This window comes from Amblyomma americanum, chromosome 2 (assembly GCF_052857255.1).
Source record: "Amblyomma americanum isolate KBUSLIRL-KWMA chromosome 2, ASM5285725v1, whole genome shotgun sequence".
Lineage (NCBI taxonomy): Eukaryota > Metazoa > Arthropoda > Arachnida > Ixodida > Ixodidae > Amblyomma > Amblyomma americanum.
In genome coordinates, this window is record NC_135498.1 from 99029184 (window position 1) to 99043519 (window position 14336).

Below are 14336 nucleotides of genomic sequence, written 5' to 3' on the forward strand. Positions count from 1 at the left end.
GCGGATGGGTGCATACCTGGCACATTGTGAACGAGAACAGCATTCGTTCCTCAATTTTCTGCAATGTATTCTGAGCCGGAGTTAATTTGTTTTCAGTGAAAGCTATGAAAGTGAAGCTGTATTTGAAAGATGTCTTTGCAGCTTTGCACGGCCCAGCGCAAGACAGTCCCACGTAAGCATCTTCAGCCCTCAAAAGCCACAGATGTGCACAAAAAAAAACGCAAATGTGTAACGAGCCAAGAAGGGTCAGGGAAAAGCAATACAGAAGGAAGCACGTATTAGAAAACCGAGCAATGAATTTCAGAAACTGTTTCCTTGCATATTTTATTGCGCCGTTTTCTTTAAAATATTTATTCATTCATTCACTCAATATAGAAGGAAGCCTGAAAAGTCGCATTAACACTGTGAGACACCTTGTTTTTATAAAGTCGTGGCTAATGCTTTGCAGGAAACAAACATGTGATTCTCGCGCTCTAATTGAGTGGGCATAGGGTAACAACATTCGATTACTTCTTTCAAGGGTGAATTTTTTTAGCGGGTCTGAGTAACTACCTGCGTGATTTTTCCACAAGACATGATCGTCAATGTTCACAGTTAAAAGTTCAGATTTTTCCAGCTAAAATTTCAAGAGACAGTAAGATATGAAGTGTTCTTCCCATCGTCGAATACGTGCAGAAATTTTGTCAAAGTATTCATTTTGTTTTAAGTTGGCAGAAATGCACAACACTCGGGAACGTTTTCTGCTGAATGAGAGAGCAAGTTAAACAGCCTTAGAACAGTCGTTCACTTGAAGCGTTGCAACCAGTTCCTTTCCAGAGCCGGGCCATAGACAGAGGAAGTGAACTATGTCTCTCCCCAACTCCATACGACCGCGCCCTCGATCCTAAGATGACGAGCCAGATTCCACCGTGGGCCCATTTGCTCTGCCGTACAGAACATTACTGTGGTCAGGATTAAAGTCATACAAGCATGGTGATGCAGGCCTGCCTACTGTACCAAACCTGTCCATTCTGAGTGCTCGCGATAGCATCAGAAATGCTAAGGAGGTCGCAGAGATTAATTTTAGCCATGCTCTTATAGTAAAATAATGCATTTAGGTTGCTTACAAAATGGTTTTAATGATTTTACGCACCCTTCGATGTCGTAGGTAAAGAAAGCCTTCGCTTGACAGTGCTGCTGACAGAAATACCCCCGGGCTGTAAGCGCGGTGTGTATGAACGGAGTGACAAATAAAAATCGTCCTCGTCCGAACAAAATCCATCCCGTGTTGTGACATGGGCAGGTTTAAAAGCGGGCATTTTTCGTTAAATATATTGAGCCAACAGTTGTAACTTTTAAAAACAGGCGCATGCAGCTATTTGGAAGGCTGGCAGCTTATACCACGATAGCATTAACAGTGGCACTTGGCGAAAATGCCGGCGCTGTCTCTGTGAAGACTCGTAGAGCGAAGCTTTCGCTCTCGTGAAGCAAGCAGCCACTTCCCTGTCCCACTCCTTAGCTAGCGGACTGCCCACCCACTTATCCACCCACCGCTACCCTCGGTCCACCTCCCCAGACCACTTCGCCCACCTTAATCCCTAAGAAGCGCTATCACACCCTCTTCTACATAACTCTACCTTCCAGTATCGCCGCATACCACCAACCCATCTACATAAACACTCCACGATGCCTCCACCCTGTAGAAGCCCGCGAAGCAGAGGAACGGAAAAGCAACGGTGAAATCGAATTGATAAGTGAAGTAGAAATGGTAGCCTCTCTTCAAAAGCATCAACCATAAGCCACCTCCCCACCCAACTCGTTAAGCTAGGGGTTGCTCACCTACTCTCCACCACACTTCCCTCACCTCCCCAACTTAGCCCCACCTTCCAGAACCGCAGCGCACCATAACACCATCTCCCTGAAGCAAATTTTTGTCGCATCTGTGAAGCATCGGCTTAGAGTAAGTGCATTCATTAGGGTGAAAACATAAAAGTAAAAATCGAAGGTAAATGAAACTGCAATCGCACCTATCCTAGCATCCGTATTTGTCATCATCCTGTCATTTGCTTACACGAAGGAAGCCAACTGTCTCCGAAAGCAAGAAGCATAAGGAATATGTTTTTTTTTAATTTTTGGTGTTCGTCAATGGGAGATAAAAAGTTGATTATTATTATTCTTTTCAAAGATAATTGATTATAAATCGGAATAAAAACCACATGTCGCCCGTGGGATCCGAGCCGACGACCTCCGAATTCCGCGTCCGGTGCTCTACCAATTGAGCGACGGCGACGGCTGTCCAATCTTCTGCTTTCGAGGGTATTTCTGTGTAGTGTAACTGAACCTTGAGAGTGTTCACCAGCGCCACCAGCGTCCATAGCGACAGGCGTAGTACGTCCTGCATTACCGCGAATGCTACGCAGGAACATGGTCGAACGGTGAGGGCGGAAGCTGTGCAAGAACCCTCTGATGCTACTTACGGCATCAAGACTGCCAGAATCAAGGCCTTCGTTAGCTATTGAGCACGTATGCTCTAATGCTAACGTGAACTATAACGTTATCGCATTAACAAAACTTTCAATTAATAAGGGTAGGCCAACCTAACTGTTGGTGCCAAGAGGGAATGAAGTAACACTGAAGTTTTGAAACGGTACAATCACAAAATTGGACGGCGTTCGGGTGAAAATTTAGAGCCTTTAATCCAGCTTATGTCGGACAAAGGGTATCTCGTTCCGCCTAAAAAGTCGCTGCGTGAAACTAGATGCTTCGATCGAAAATAAGGTAAGACTTGAAACATTCATGGCTCGGGAGAGACTGAATACTAGAAGCCGCTCCCAGTGTGTTTCGAAACTGAGCGGCCAATGAAGCCCGCCTATTTTTGAAGACGGATTTTTTTCGATGTAGCGGACCTTGTTATTTCCAGTGATAATGTATGCCAGATTCCAGACGATACCTTGAAGCTCACGTAGCCAGAGAAGTACCAATCAATCCTATTGAATCGAAAGTTGCGCACTGCGCTGAGTGAAGTTAATAGGGCCTCGTTCAAGCATATAGTTTCTACAGGAGCTTTCTTCGAGCTGTGGCCACCTTCTTTGGCCTTGTAAAAAGCATCTGCGTCACAGCGCGTTCAAACGCTGGTTTGCGACCGACTGGCGAGCTACGACAGAACCAGAGCTATTAGAGGGAGTGTGGTCATGACGCTAGATGAAGGGATCACTGATCCTCCAATGAAAGCGCAAAGGTCAGTCTACTCTTGCCCTGCACCGACGCTTATCTATGCACAGGTGTGCACATGTGCACCTGCAGGTGCAGGTGCTGGTGTTTGTTTGCGGAAGCCGAGCGCCCTGAAACGAGCCTACATTATTTATACAGCCGCACTGTAAAATAATATGCTGTTAGGGAGACAAACAGAAACCAACGGGACAGCTTGAGCCAGAGACAAGCGCTCCACACCTGCGCAGAGGAGATCCACCGTGGAGAGCCACCCTCTGGATGCGGTCCCGGAAGCTTTCTCGATTGGACAGCAGCAACTCGCCGACGGTCCACGCTCCGCCCCCAGCGCCCAGCACGTTGATCTGGCTGATGTTGCCGCCAAAGTGCCTGATGTTGTGCCACATCCAATGTATCGCCTGCAGCTGGTCCGATGAGGTTAGTAGCGGCAGCCCTTGCGGATTCTTCTCTGCAAGGAGCAATGCGATCACGTCACGCTTAACTTCTCTGTCGGCGATTTGTGATTAGGGAAGGACTATTTGGAGTCATTCCGACATCGCTCCGACAGAGTCGCTAAAGTCTGTGACTATGGCCTCAGAGCTACACTAAAATTATTTGAGGCTCGTATCTCAATGTGCGGCTACGCCATCACGTCGAACGGACTATAGCATCGAGGAGTGCAGCACGGCGACGGTGAATTTGTTCCTAGGGAGGAAGAACAAGCAAGAGAGGTACTTGTGCTCAACCGTGGTGCTAAAAAAATTTGTGAAAAGATATTTTCTTCATACTAAGGGATAACTTCCATGTGTACCTCAACCTCATTTATTTATTTTTAAGCAGTTGTGCTAGACCTTTGAAATATTTTGTTGTTTCGGTGAGTTATTTATTACATTTTTAATGAATGTATTACTTGCTCTGTTGTTTACTGCAAAGTGTTCGCCTGTTTTGAGTGCTGCGACCCTTGTCAGGCAAGAATATTGCCTTCTGCTGCAGCACCTGAGAGAACCACATGTCTGGAAGGAAATGAGGAAAGTATATGCAGATGTAACGTTAAGAGACAAACAGAACTGAATGGACCAGGGAACAAACGCGAATTAATATCAAAGTTGAAACCAAGAAGAAAAATGGGCGAGGCATGTAATGCGAAGGCAAGATAACCCACGATTCCTTAGCAAAACAGGGGGCGGCAGAGACCGAGAGGAGGGTGGGCGTCTCGGGATATAGGTGTCCTGCTTGCAGAGGACCGGGTTAATTTAACGTACATGGGATAGGGCACTGCCCTGCAGAGAACGCAGTGCGAAACAATTGTATAAGTAGTCCGTTGTCGCAGACATGAATAGTAGAAGAATGGATTGACTAATTCGCCTTGTCGTTTCTTGTGCCTGTTAGTATTGTGGTGCTGCAACATAATGGATCCTTACCAACTCGCCCAAATGTCACTCTTGTGCGATTCGCTAAAGCTTTTTCAGTGTTCGACTATGCTGCCGAAGAAAAATGCTTCGAGAAAAAAACAAACCTAAAACACGGCAGCATCGCAAAAAGACGACAAGAACCACTCACATAAGCTTAGTTCTTCCACGAGGTGAAAATAAAGGGAGCAATATAACACCTCTCCATCCATCCCCTCAATGCCCGTCCAAGTGTAGGGCAACTTTGCGCAGACCGTATGAAACACACAACACATAGACGCATGAATATCTCTAAAAAATAGAGGCACATACATGGTGACCAACACTACGATTCGGCAGAACGCTTGCCTGAATTGCACTCACTGGTCGAAGGTAAAGAACGAGAAATTTAACGTCACGGAGTGCCACGGCCACAATTAACATGACAGTAAACGCAGAGCCACCTCAATCATGCACATATATCTCTAACACCAGATTCAAGGACTTTGAGTTTCCTAACGCTTGTCGTGCATGTGCCCGAACGTTCAGTCTGAACAGGCCGCTAAGTGACCTACCTCATGGAACCCTTTGTATCCGTTGTGTGTATTGTTCATCCTCGTTGTACATTAAAGATGTTTGTCGCCCATCACCTCTGAGAGTGAGTTGTCTGCACTGAGCGCCCATTAGGCCTAACGATAGGCCTTCAGTCTACTTCTCACTCACCTTTGATGGGAACAGCAAGAGGACCGAGCCGAAAGTTGGGCGCCACAACGACCATGCCGCTGAGGCTGGCGAGCACCGCGCCGTCATACCAGTCGGCTCCACCGCGAACGAAACCCACGCTAAACAGAACGGCCAGAACTGGGAGGGCAGGACCGCACGAGGAGCTCGTGTAGTCACAGGGCTCAGCGGGGCTCCACACGTTCAGATACAGGCAGTCCTCGCTGTACTCAATCGGCTGAGCGTAACCGCCTCTGTCAGCAGGCGACTGTGGCCACTCTGAGTTTGAGCCGTTAGGCGTCACCTGCAGGCATCTGCCACGAAACACTCGCTTCGCAATTTTCAGACTCTGGAGAGTATTACTTAAATTATTTTGCATTTTTTTTTTTGCGAAAAAGAAAAGAGGCGTGGAGGACCGAAGTCCAAGGATTCATAGTCCGTTTACAGTGCTGCGTCAGCAATTGACTAGAGAATAGGAGAGGCGTTAAATAAGTGGCGAATTAATGTCACAAACGTTCCAAGATTTCTAGCGCACTGCTGCCTCGAACGTCCACGGCTATCGGTGGCTTCTCCTTTCAGCGACTGCCATACGAGGGAGGCTTCTAGAAAGCAAGTTGTGTTTTTTTTTTGCAATCACGAGCTTTCCACACCGACCGTTTTCAATTACAGCTCAGAGGGGGTGAAAAAACGGTAGGATGTGTTCCCTGTTCTTGTCCACAAGTAGTTGAAATAAGGCTCATAGTGCACGGATGCCAAGGACCAAAAATACACAGTAAACAAACAGAAAATACAACAGTCATGAGTGTGGAAAGGACGCGAAATGTGATGCCACACAGTTGCCACGTAACATTTTTGTTTCCTCTGTTCCCACTTCTTCCCTTCACACCATTTTGCCAAAGCCTGCTACTTTTTGTTTCACTGTGCCTTTAATGATTAGTTTTACTTCGACATCTTTTAGTTTATTCATTGTTTTGTATAAGAGAAAAAGTAATTTTCCTTCAGGCGAGTTGCTGATTGGCCTTTTTGAGGAAAACGAGAATGCTAGACATCGTGGTGAATTTAGAGCCAAATGAATCGGGGTAATTAGCCAGGACACTGTGTCAGTCACTCGTCTTGTTGGCGGGAACGGAACAAAACGGGAGAAATCAGGAAGGGCAAACACAAACAGCTCGAAAGCAAGTGGTATTGTCAATCCTTTTGTTAAGGCGGATAGGGTCCAGGGGGCATAACATTATACTAGCAAGAAGTGTTACGTGCAAAAATTGTAACTATCTGCACATTTATGCTCGTTTCAATGTAAATAATACAGGCGACAAGGACATGGAGAATGAGCTTTCTGCGGCATGCTGTAAACAAGGACTGCAAGGCTGCATCTAACAAAAGGACTCGCTTGGGTCCCAAAGAGAAAAATCGTTAAGCTCCGCTTTCAGGCTGACCACAGGAGCAGTAGGCGTTGTCCACAGACAATTGTACAGTTCCGGACAGCAGTTCACTGTAATTATGCACTGACTATTCCGAGTAGCTACACGCATCTTGTAGGAAGACAAGGGGACGCTACCTTGTCTGAGTGTTAGTAATCGTTCCATCCTGACGGATTATCAGTGTTCGCGAACAAAGCTGTCAGAACATGACAATAACAGATCTGGTGGCTCACTGGTTATGACGCTCGGCTGCTGACCTTAAAGACGCATGTTCAATCCCGGCCGTGGCGGTCAAATTTTGATGGAGGCGAAATTCTAGAGGCTCGTGTACTGTTCGATATCAGTGCACGTCGAAGAATCCCAGGTGGTCGAAATTTTTGGGGCCCTTCACTACGACGCCCCCATAGCCTGAGTCGCTTTGAGACGTTAAAACCCCATAAACCATGAACCAAACCTTTATTCTCATAAAACGTATTGGAAACTCATTGTTCCTTATGAAAAAAAAAAAAACGGGTAGCACCTCTCGACCTATATACCCTGAGCCCCACAACGCATCACGTTTGTTCCAACAGATTTCCAATCTGAGGTGCGAACGTTTCCTGGGGGCTATTGATAAATAAGAACATTTTTTAGGTCGCGTCGATATCGGGCTCACAGTGGAGCAGAAAAGGGTTTTGAAAAAGTCTACAGATGCCGCGCGTTGTTATCAGGACTTTGTCTCAAAGAAAAAGCGGCTTTGTTCACCGTGCTGGTTGGCTACACTACGAACGCTTGCAACGCACGTCACGAAGCATGCATTTCTAATAATTTCCGAAAAAAAAAAGCTGAGTAGTTCTATAGATCACATTTATAGACCATAAACAGATAACCCATTGAACGTAACATGCAATCAAAGGTTTTCGCAACACATTTTTTAGATTAATCACCTTTATAACTTACAAAAAAGTGGTTAGCACAGTATCTGCTAAAAATTACATTAATAAAGTAAGGTGGGCGATTTGGCAGTGGGCATATAACAAACAAGCAAGCAATGATTGAAATGTCGGAAAAGCCCATTACTGCGTTGCTCTAGCCTGAAGTAGTCAAAGACGTGCTGAGAAAAAAAGGCAAAAGGCACCATGTTGGACTGTAACGACTTCTTCGTTTAACTTTCTCATTATCGATGAAAAACAGGCAATATCAGAGTAGTGAGCGCAAAACAATTATTCGCCCATAAATTTAAAAACTTTGGCTTAGTGCAGCACATCACAGTGTTCCCAATACAGGTGTTCATGGCGCAAAAGAAATAAAAAACACGCTTGAGAAGAAAGAAGTCTTTGATTGCAGGAACATGAGAGACTCGCACAATAACTAGCAAAAATAATATATTCAGTCAAAAATTAGGTCAGTGAAAGATCTAGAATATACGTTTTATGCGTTACTATCTAAGCTTTCAAATCAGTAAAAAAAAATAACATTTGCGTCCTCGAAGCTCTTTTGGCTACTCCGCAGTACGGCTTCAAAGTTTACTCCTTGCCATCTTAAAGAGAAATCTGTCTGCTTTACTGCAGATGGCACATAATCGCCTCTGAAAGTATCGAATCTCCTTTGCAAGAGCCAAAACAAAGCTTACAGACGGACAGCTGTCTGTAGCCCGGGCTGAGCGGGACAGTAAGCTCTTTCGGAACAAAAATCAGCCGAATTGAGGCAAGTTTTCCGCACACAGCTGTCGCTTGTATCTACAGAGTCAAGTGGAAATGCTGCACATCCGCGACAGGGTCGGTGCCAGAAGAGGACGCTGAACGCAATGCTCGCCGTGATCGCTGTGCGTCGACATCCTTCGCGAGTAGTTAAAAATTACTCGGTCATGTTGCTGACAAATGAAGAACTGAGTCCTGAGGACGATGTGCCGTCCTTATGCAACATGCCGAGCGGTGTCAGCTGCCCAGCAGCGGCCCGCATAGCAGATAATGTGCCATTCACGCCATCGTTCAAACTGAAAGATTGGAATAAGTGCGGTAAAGAAAGACTTAATGCGTACTTGAGCATTACCCTTTCCAAGCTCGGTCACATGAAATGATGCATTCTCTAGGAGCGCAATAAAGTAAGGCCAAAGTGCAGTTTATTTTTTCAAGAATGTCCGGCCTATAGGGTTCACAATCTCGACGTGCAGTGCGATACACTGTAGTGACGTATAGAAATGGGAAGTGGTAGCTCTGCTGCCCTAGAGATATATAGAAGTAAGGACTAGAGGTCTTTGCATCTTCTAGGGGTTTGGACCTGCAGGATACTTTTATATGTTTGCAATACGGCTTGACGGCGAACCGTGTGCGCCGTTTACCATTGGCGAAGGCTATACATGTGCTTGTATTTGCAGCACGCACAGAAATCCATGCTGTTGAGCAGTTCATGCTAACTGCTGCGACGCCCACCTGACGTTCGGCCGTTTGGGAACAATGTTGTTCGGCTGCAGCTGGTGGACAAGGGGCAAGGCGCGCTGGAAACGTGCCGGCTTGAAGGCATACGGCAAGCCGAGGTAGTAAAAGACGTTGCGCTCCAGCACCCATTGCTGGGTGCCGTCGACGAGCCCCATGGGAGTGCGAACGCGGATGTCTTTGCTGGGCGTCAGGGCGCGAACCACGAAGTAGGCGAACATCAGCAGGAAGAGAGCGAACAGGCCCGCGTAGAGCAGGCGGCACACCTTCTCGGCCCGCTCGCTGCGCGAAGCACATTGTGAAACAACGCGGAACAGATGTCTGAGCAGCTTGAAGAGACTTCAAGCATGCTGCATGTTCACGTCTTACTATTTCTAAGCACTATCAGTCAAAATCTGGGTAAACTCTTCGTCTCACGATGAACGCGTATGCCGTTTAAAACTACCCGTGGCTGATGTCTCACTGGGATTAGCCTCTATGGGAGTAACGGTTGGTCTTGAAGAAAAATGGATATGACAACGAAGTTACTTCCAGAAACGAACCCTTTGTGCCCTGTTTGCCATTTGTGGGTTAGAAGGCACTGCACACACTGAGCCGTGGTCATCTTAGGATATTTGTGCTGCTAATGCTCAAGCAGGGAACCGCAGTGCCCACTTCAGCTGTTTGCAGGACGGATGAAAGATATCTTAGACGAAGGAACAGATTTGTTAATTGTAGTTCAGTCGTTTCTAAGCCGTTCATTTCTGGCGATGGCTGTATGACCGTGTTCACAGGGGTAAAAGTTGTCACTCTCAGCGCGGTGAGCAGTGACCAAACGCTCACTCGTTCTTGTGCTCACCAAAGAAGAGCATTCGCCCAATCCGCACCCTCCACAGCAGCGAGGGAGTGAACACCGTAATCGTACTCTGGCCTTTCGTTCATGCTTCCATGAAAGAGTGACAGAAAAAAATGAATTTATTGCTTTTTTAAATTAACTACTTTCGACGTACACGTCGAGACCTTGGTGGATAAGGCAAAGTCGACGTTCCTTGCAATTCACGGAAAGAAAAAGCTCCATGCAAGTGGCAGCGTTGGAGAGCTAAAGAACGACGAGTTGAAGGAGAGAGGGTGCTCCACGTCTTCACTACGGGGTGATCTCAGTGGGCGAGACGTATCCGATCGGAGTCGAAAGACGTTGCGCCTGGGAGCGGTTGTCAGAGTGTTGGTTTGATCCTAGGTTTGATGTTGGTGGAGGTAGCGGGCTCGCAGCCGACCGGCGGCGCTGCTGTCACCGACGCTGACCGCTTCTCCCGGCTGCGAGTGTAAACTGGTTGACGTAAGCTATATGCCCTCGCTCGCGACATTTGGGATGATAAGAATTAAGCGTGCAGCACGTGCGGCCGGCAGTTTCAAGCTTTCGGAGCGCTGTCATTCTGAGCGAGGGAGCAGGCTTAAGTCAGCCAGCTTACACGCGCGGCCGGGGGAATGGAACGGTGAACGATTTTTTGCGCTCGACCGAAAAAGTTGGCATCGGCTAGTTTATGTTTAGCGGCCCAACACCAGTTTTCCTGACGTATGACGACTTGGCGGACCCTATACTCTTAACCATTCAAAACTAGCAATTGCATTGCATTAGACCGAAGTATGGCTAATGTCGACCTCGGGTATAATGCCTTGCTAGATCGGTATGTGTAAATAGATTGAGAGAGAGCGTATTTGGGCGAGCCGGTAAGATATTTCAACAAAGGGTACTGCGCACACCCAGACAAGGACGAGAAGGTTAACACAACAAGCGCAGTTTTTTTAACCTTCTAGTTGAAATCTAAATAGATTGCTTCATCTGTGACAGGTGAATTTAGTGGTTGTTTACCCTGTAGCGAAATTCCTGTGATAGCATTACTTTGCGGTGCCGCTAGATCGGAATGGATAAATATAGGATGAGGAAGCTTCTTAGAACATGATGAATCTTGTGCTTGAAATACACGGAGATGTACGAAGCGCTTCATGTATATAGTCACGGGAAACCAGCTCAGCCGAACAGGCGCCTTGTTCTCATGAAAGTTGAGGTGTGGCACCAATACTCTCAGGTGAAGGGACAATACGTAATGCCTTCGCAAATGGACAGTGTTCACAGCGGCTACATATTCTCATTTTGGTTTCCTACTTCATGAAATTAATCACCCTGAGCTGACATTCCAAATGCACAAAAGTGTGATGACCAATTCATGTCAACGTCCAATACTAGGGACGAGTGTTAGCAGTAATACAGTAATACCAGAATGTTGTGCAATTTTGTTTCTGCAAAGAACGAATACGCCCCAGTGCACATAAAACAGGATCTGGCGCACTCACCGTTCGTATATGCGCATTATGTAGCTCATTCTTCGGGAGCTGTCTTCACCTTCTCCCCGAAGCCTGGAGAAAGAGAAGGAAGATTGTATTCGTTGGGCAAACTCCTAAATCAGGCTATATAGATGAAACTACGTGACCACACTGATGGATGAAATCTAAAAAAATTAGCAAACGATTTAGCTTGGCTAAGTGTGGAATACTGTGCAGAAGCACTAGTTAGGTGGCCAGCAGAGGTCCTTACATGCCAATGGCATTTTACATAAAGGTCTTTACCATGAAGGTCTTTGACCTGAAGGCTTTACTCAGAAGGTATTTATCATGAAGGCCGTTCACCGTAAAGGCCTTTGACATAAAGCCATTTGGCCTAAACGACTTTACGCTGAAGGCATTTACTTCGATTGCCTTCGCCCAGGTGTACCCTTCACCTAGGTGGAGGTCTGCCGAGTGTGTATACCTCTCAGGCTAAACGCATAGTAAAGCCATTTGGCCTAAAGGCCTTCCACGTAAAGGCCTCTACCCGGAATGCTTTTCCCATGAAAGCCTTCCCCCTGAATGCCTTTCCCATGAGGCCTTTATCCTAAAAGCTTTTGACCTAAATTTCTTTACCACAATTAAAGGCCTTTGACTTTACCCTGAAGACATTTAACTTGAAGGTTGCCGACAACCCGCTGGGCAGGTGGGCCGCCTTCCACAAAGCAGGCTACAGGACCCTACATACGTACGTATGCCCGAAATTGGAAAATATGCCTAGCAGTGCTACCGTAGAAAACGCACCACCAGAAAGCAAAATCGCTTCAGCAAAAAAGTATATATCGTGATATATAGATACTGCAGCAACCAACAGCTGTTTCCAAGCCAGGAGCCTCATGCTCAAGAAATCCAACCTTCTTACTGCCCCAAAAGAAAAACCTGCACAAATTAGCACAGCCGCACGATGTTGAGCTTTCTAGACTAGTCGTCTATACTTGTCAATACTCACAAGTGGTTTCACGTATCATGAACAGAAAGACGACACTCCTTCACTGCCTGATGTGTGGTCTAACGCGTTTACCATTATTTTTATGTTTATTCAGTTCACTGGTCATTTACTGTGAATTTCTTAGTAGTTTAACGAAGAGCGAAGAGCGAGAAGTTTTCAATCAGATGTCTTGTTGGTTAAAGCGACTCTCCATGCTGCTGTTCCTTTTTTTATGGTATTGTTAGTTCCTCTTGTCAACGCATGGTTGAGAAAAAGTGCGCGGAAATTAAATTGCTTGCAGCTTGTACGCCTGTTTCACAAGTCTCGCACCTTGTCGCATTCATTTCCTGTCCATTTTCCCGACGTGCTGTTGGCGCAGCAACATTTCGGAAGTGCGCGCGCACGAAAGTCCAGAATGGAGCGCATTCGGGTTGTAACGCCATATTTGGAAGCTTGGAAAGGCGGCCTAGTGCAATACCGGGAATTTCTCAAAGCAGACGCTGTGATTTTTTTTTACGGTCTCCGTTTTCTGAATGAAAGTTCTTGCGAACTTCAGTGTTAGAGAACCTGATCTTGGCGTCTAAGTTAGCAACCCAGTAAAACAGTTATTTGGATCAGCGGTCAAGGCGACCGCAAGAAACGATGTTTGAATTTGGTTCTCACAGAATATACTATAGGATGACATGAATTGATTTGCAACAGCGTGTTTGCCTCTTCCAATGTCTGGTCCTGTTGTCTAGCGCTGTTGAAAATTAATTCATGTCATAGAGCACCAACTCGCACAGTCTGCAGTCCTTCTGCAGTATAGGAGATTGAAAAGTGCGTGTATACATTGACAGCAAGGGGCGGCAGGTCGATAGGTGGCCGTATGAGGTTAATACGTTTGAGAGGATATAGTGCCCATAACTGGCACAGGACAGGGTTAATTGGAGAAATTAATGGAGAGGCCCTTGTCCTTCGGTGGGCGTAGTCAGGATTATGATGATGACAGTGTCTATAAAGTTTGCATGAAAAAAAAAGTGATCAGTCAATCAAACCTTCAGCTCAATGCAACATGAAGGAACCTTGTAAATGAATCCTGCGAGGGATTTGACCGTACCTCATCAACAACCTCCGGACTCCAGTAGGCGAGCTGGTATCTGTGGTCTTGCGGCGCTGCAGGCTGTAGCTTTGGCGGGACCTTCGCTGCTGCGAAGACAATGTCTGCTGTGACGTCGGCTTTTGCGCTTCCAGGATTGTGGAGGACTCGCTATAACGAAACACGAAAGGCGCAGGGATCTTTGGGAGATGGCAGGCAGATCGACTAAACAAAAACGCATAACTACAAAACACGCATAAACAACAACAGAGCAAATATGCTTTCCAGACTTTGGTGGCAACCGACCTTAAGACTATGTAATGTAAGGGTTACCTGTAGCGCTTAGCACTTTTGCGGCCAGCGTCCTTGGGGCCCCTTCTACAACAACAGAGGGAAAAAAATTGCGCTTAGTCACAGTCACGAGGGTTGTCAAATGGGGTGTAGTTAGAGAGGATTCACGATGAGCAACTTACCTCTCCGGTTCTCTGCGAGGTTCCTCCTGCCTCTTGCGTTTCCTGCGTGTAAAAAGGTCTGCATGAAGAGGTCGGAATACTAGTGTAGATGAGTACGCATGAATGCGGCGTACTGAGGAAGCGATTGAAGCCAAGGGTTCAGATCCTAAGCGTGTAGTGACAAACGTGGTAAAAAGCCTCTTCAAACAAACACATTCCAAAATTTGGCACAACCACCTGTCGAGGTCACCACTGCCCCATTTCTTCAGGGACGGGCCCTCTTGATCCGCCTGCACAGCTTCTTTACGCAGCTGTACAAACCCGCACCACGCTCCAGAGGCGCGGCCTGTGCATGTGGAAGGCTCGATGAGGCAAGCACAGCACAAAA

General features: G+C 46.6%; 1 protein-coding gene across 1 annotated transcript; it reads right to left on the minus strand.

Moving 5' to 3' along the window:
• Nucleotides 1–883: 883 nt before the first annotated feature.
• LOC144119924 (carboxylesterase 1D-like) lies at nucleotides 884–6183 on the minus strand. Its single transcript, XM_077652426.1, has 4 exons — nucleotides 6179–6183; nucleotides 5298–5608; nucleotides 3430–3655; nucleotides 884–941 (listed from the first exon to the last, which is right to left on the minus strand). The coding sequence occupies exons 1-4, from the start codon at nucleotides 6181–6183 to the stop codon at nucleotides 884–886; spliced, it is 600 nt and encodes a 199-aa protein (XP_077508552.1).
• Between the last annotated feature and the right edge of the window lie 8153 nt (nucleotides 6184–14336).

What these genes read in the sequence shown, in the direction of transcription:
- LOC144119924 (XM_077652426.1), bottom strand. An exon ending in TCTTGCTGTTCCCATCAAAG is followed by an intron (nt 3,656 to 5,297) that starts GTGAGTGAGAAG and finishes TGCTCCTTGCAG; the next exon opens with AGAAGAATCCGCAAGGGCTG. An exon ending in GGTGGATCTCCTCTGCGCAG is followed by an intron (nt 942 to 3,429) that starts GTGTGGAGCGCT and finishes TCCTGACCACAG; the next exon opens with TAATGTTCTGTACGGCAGAG.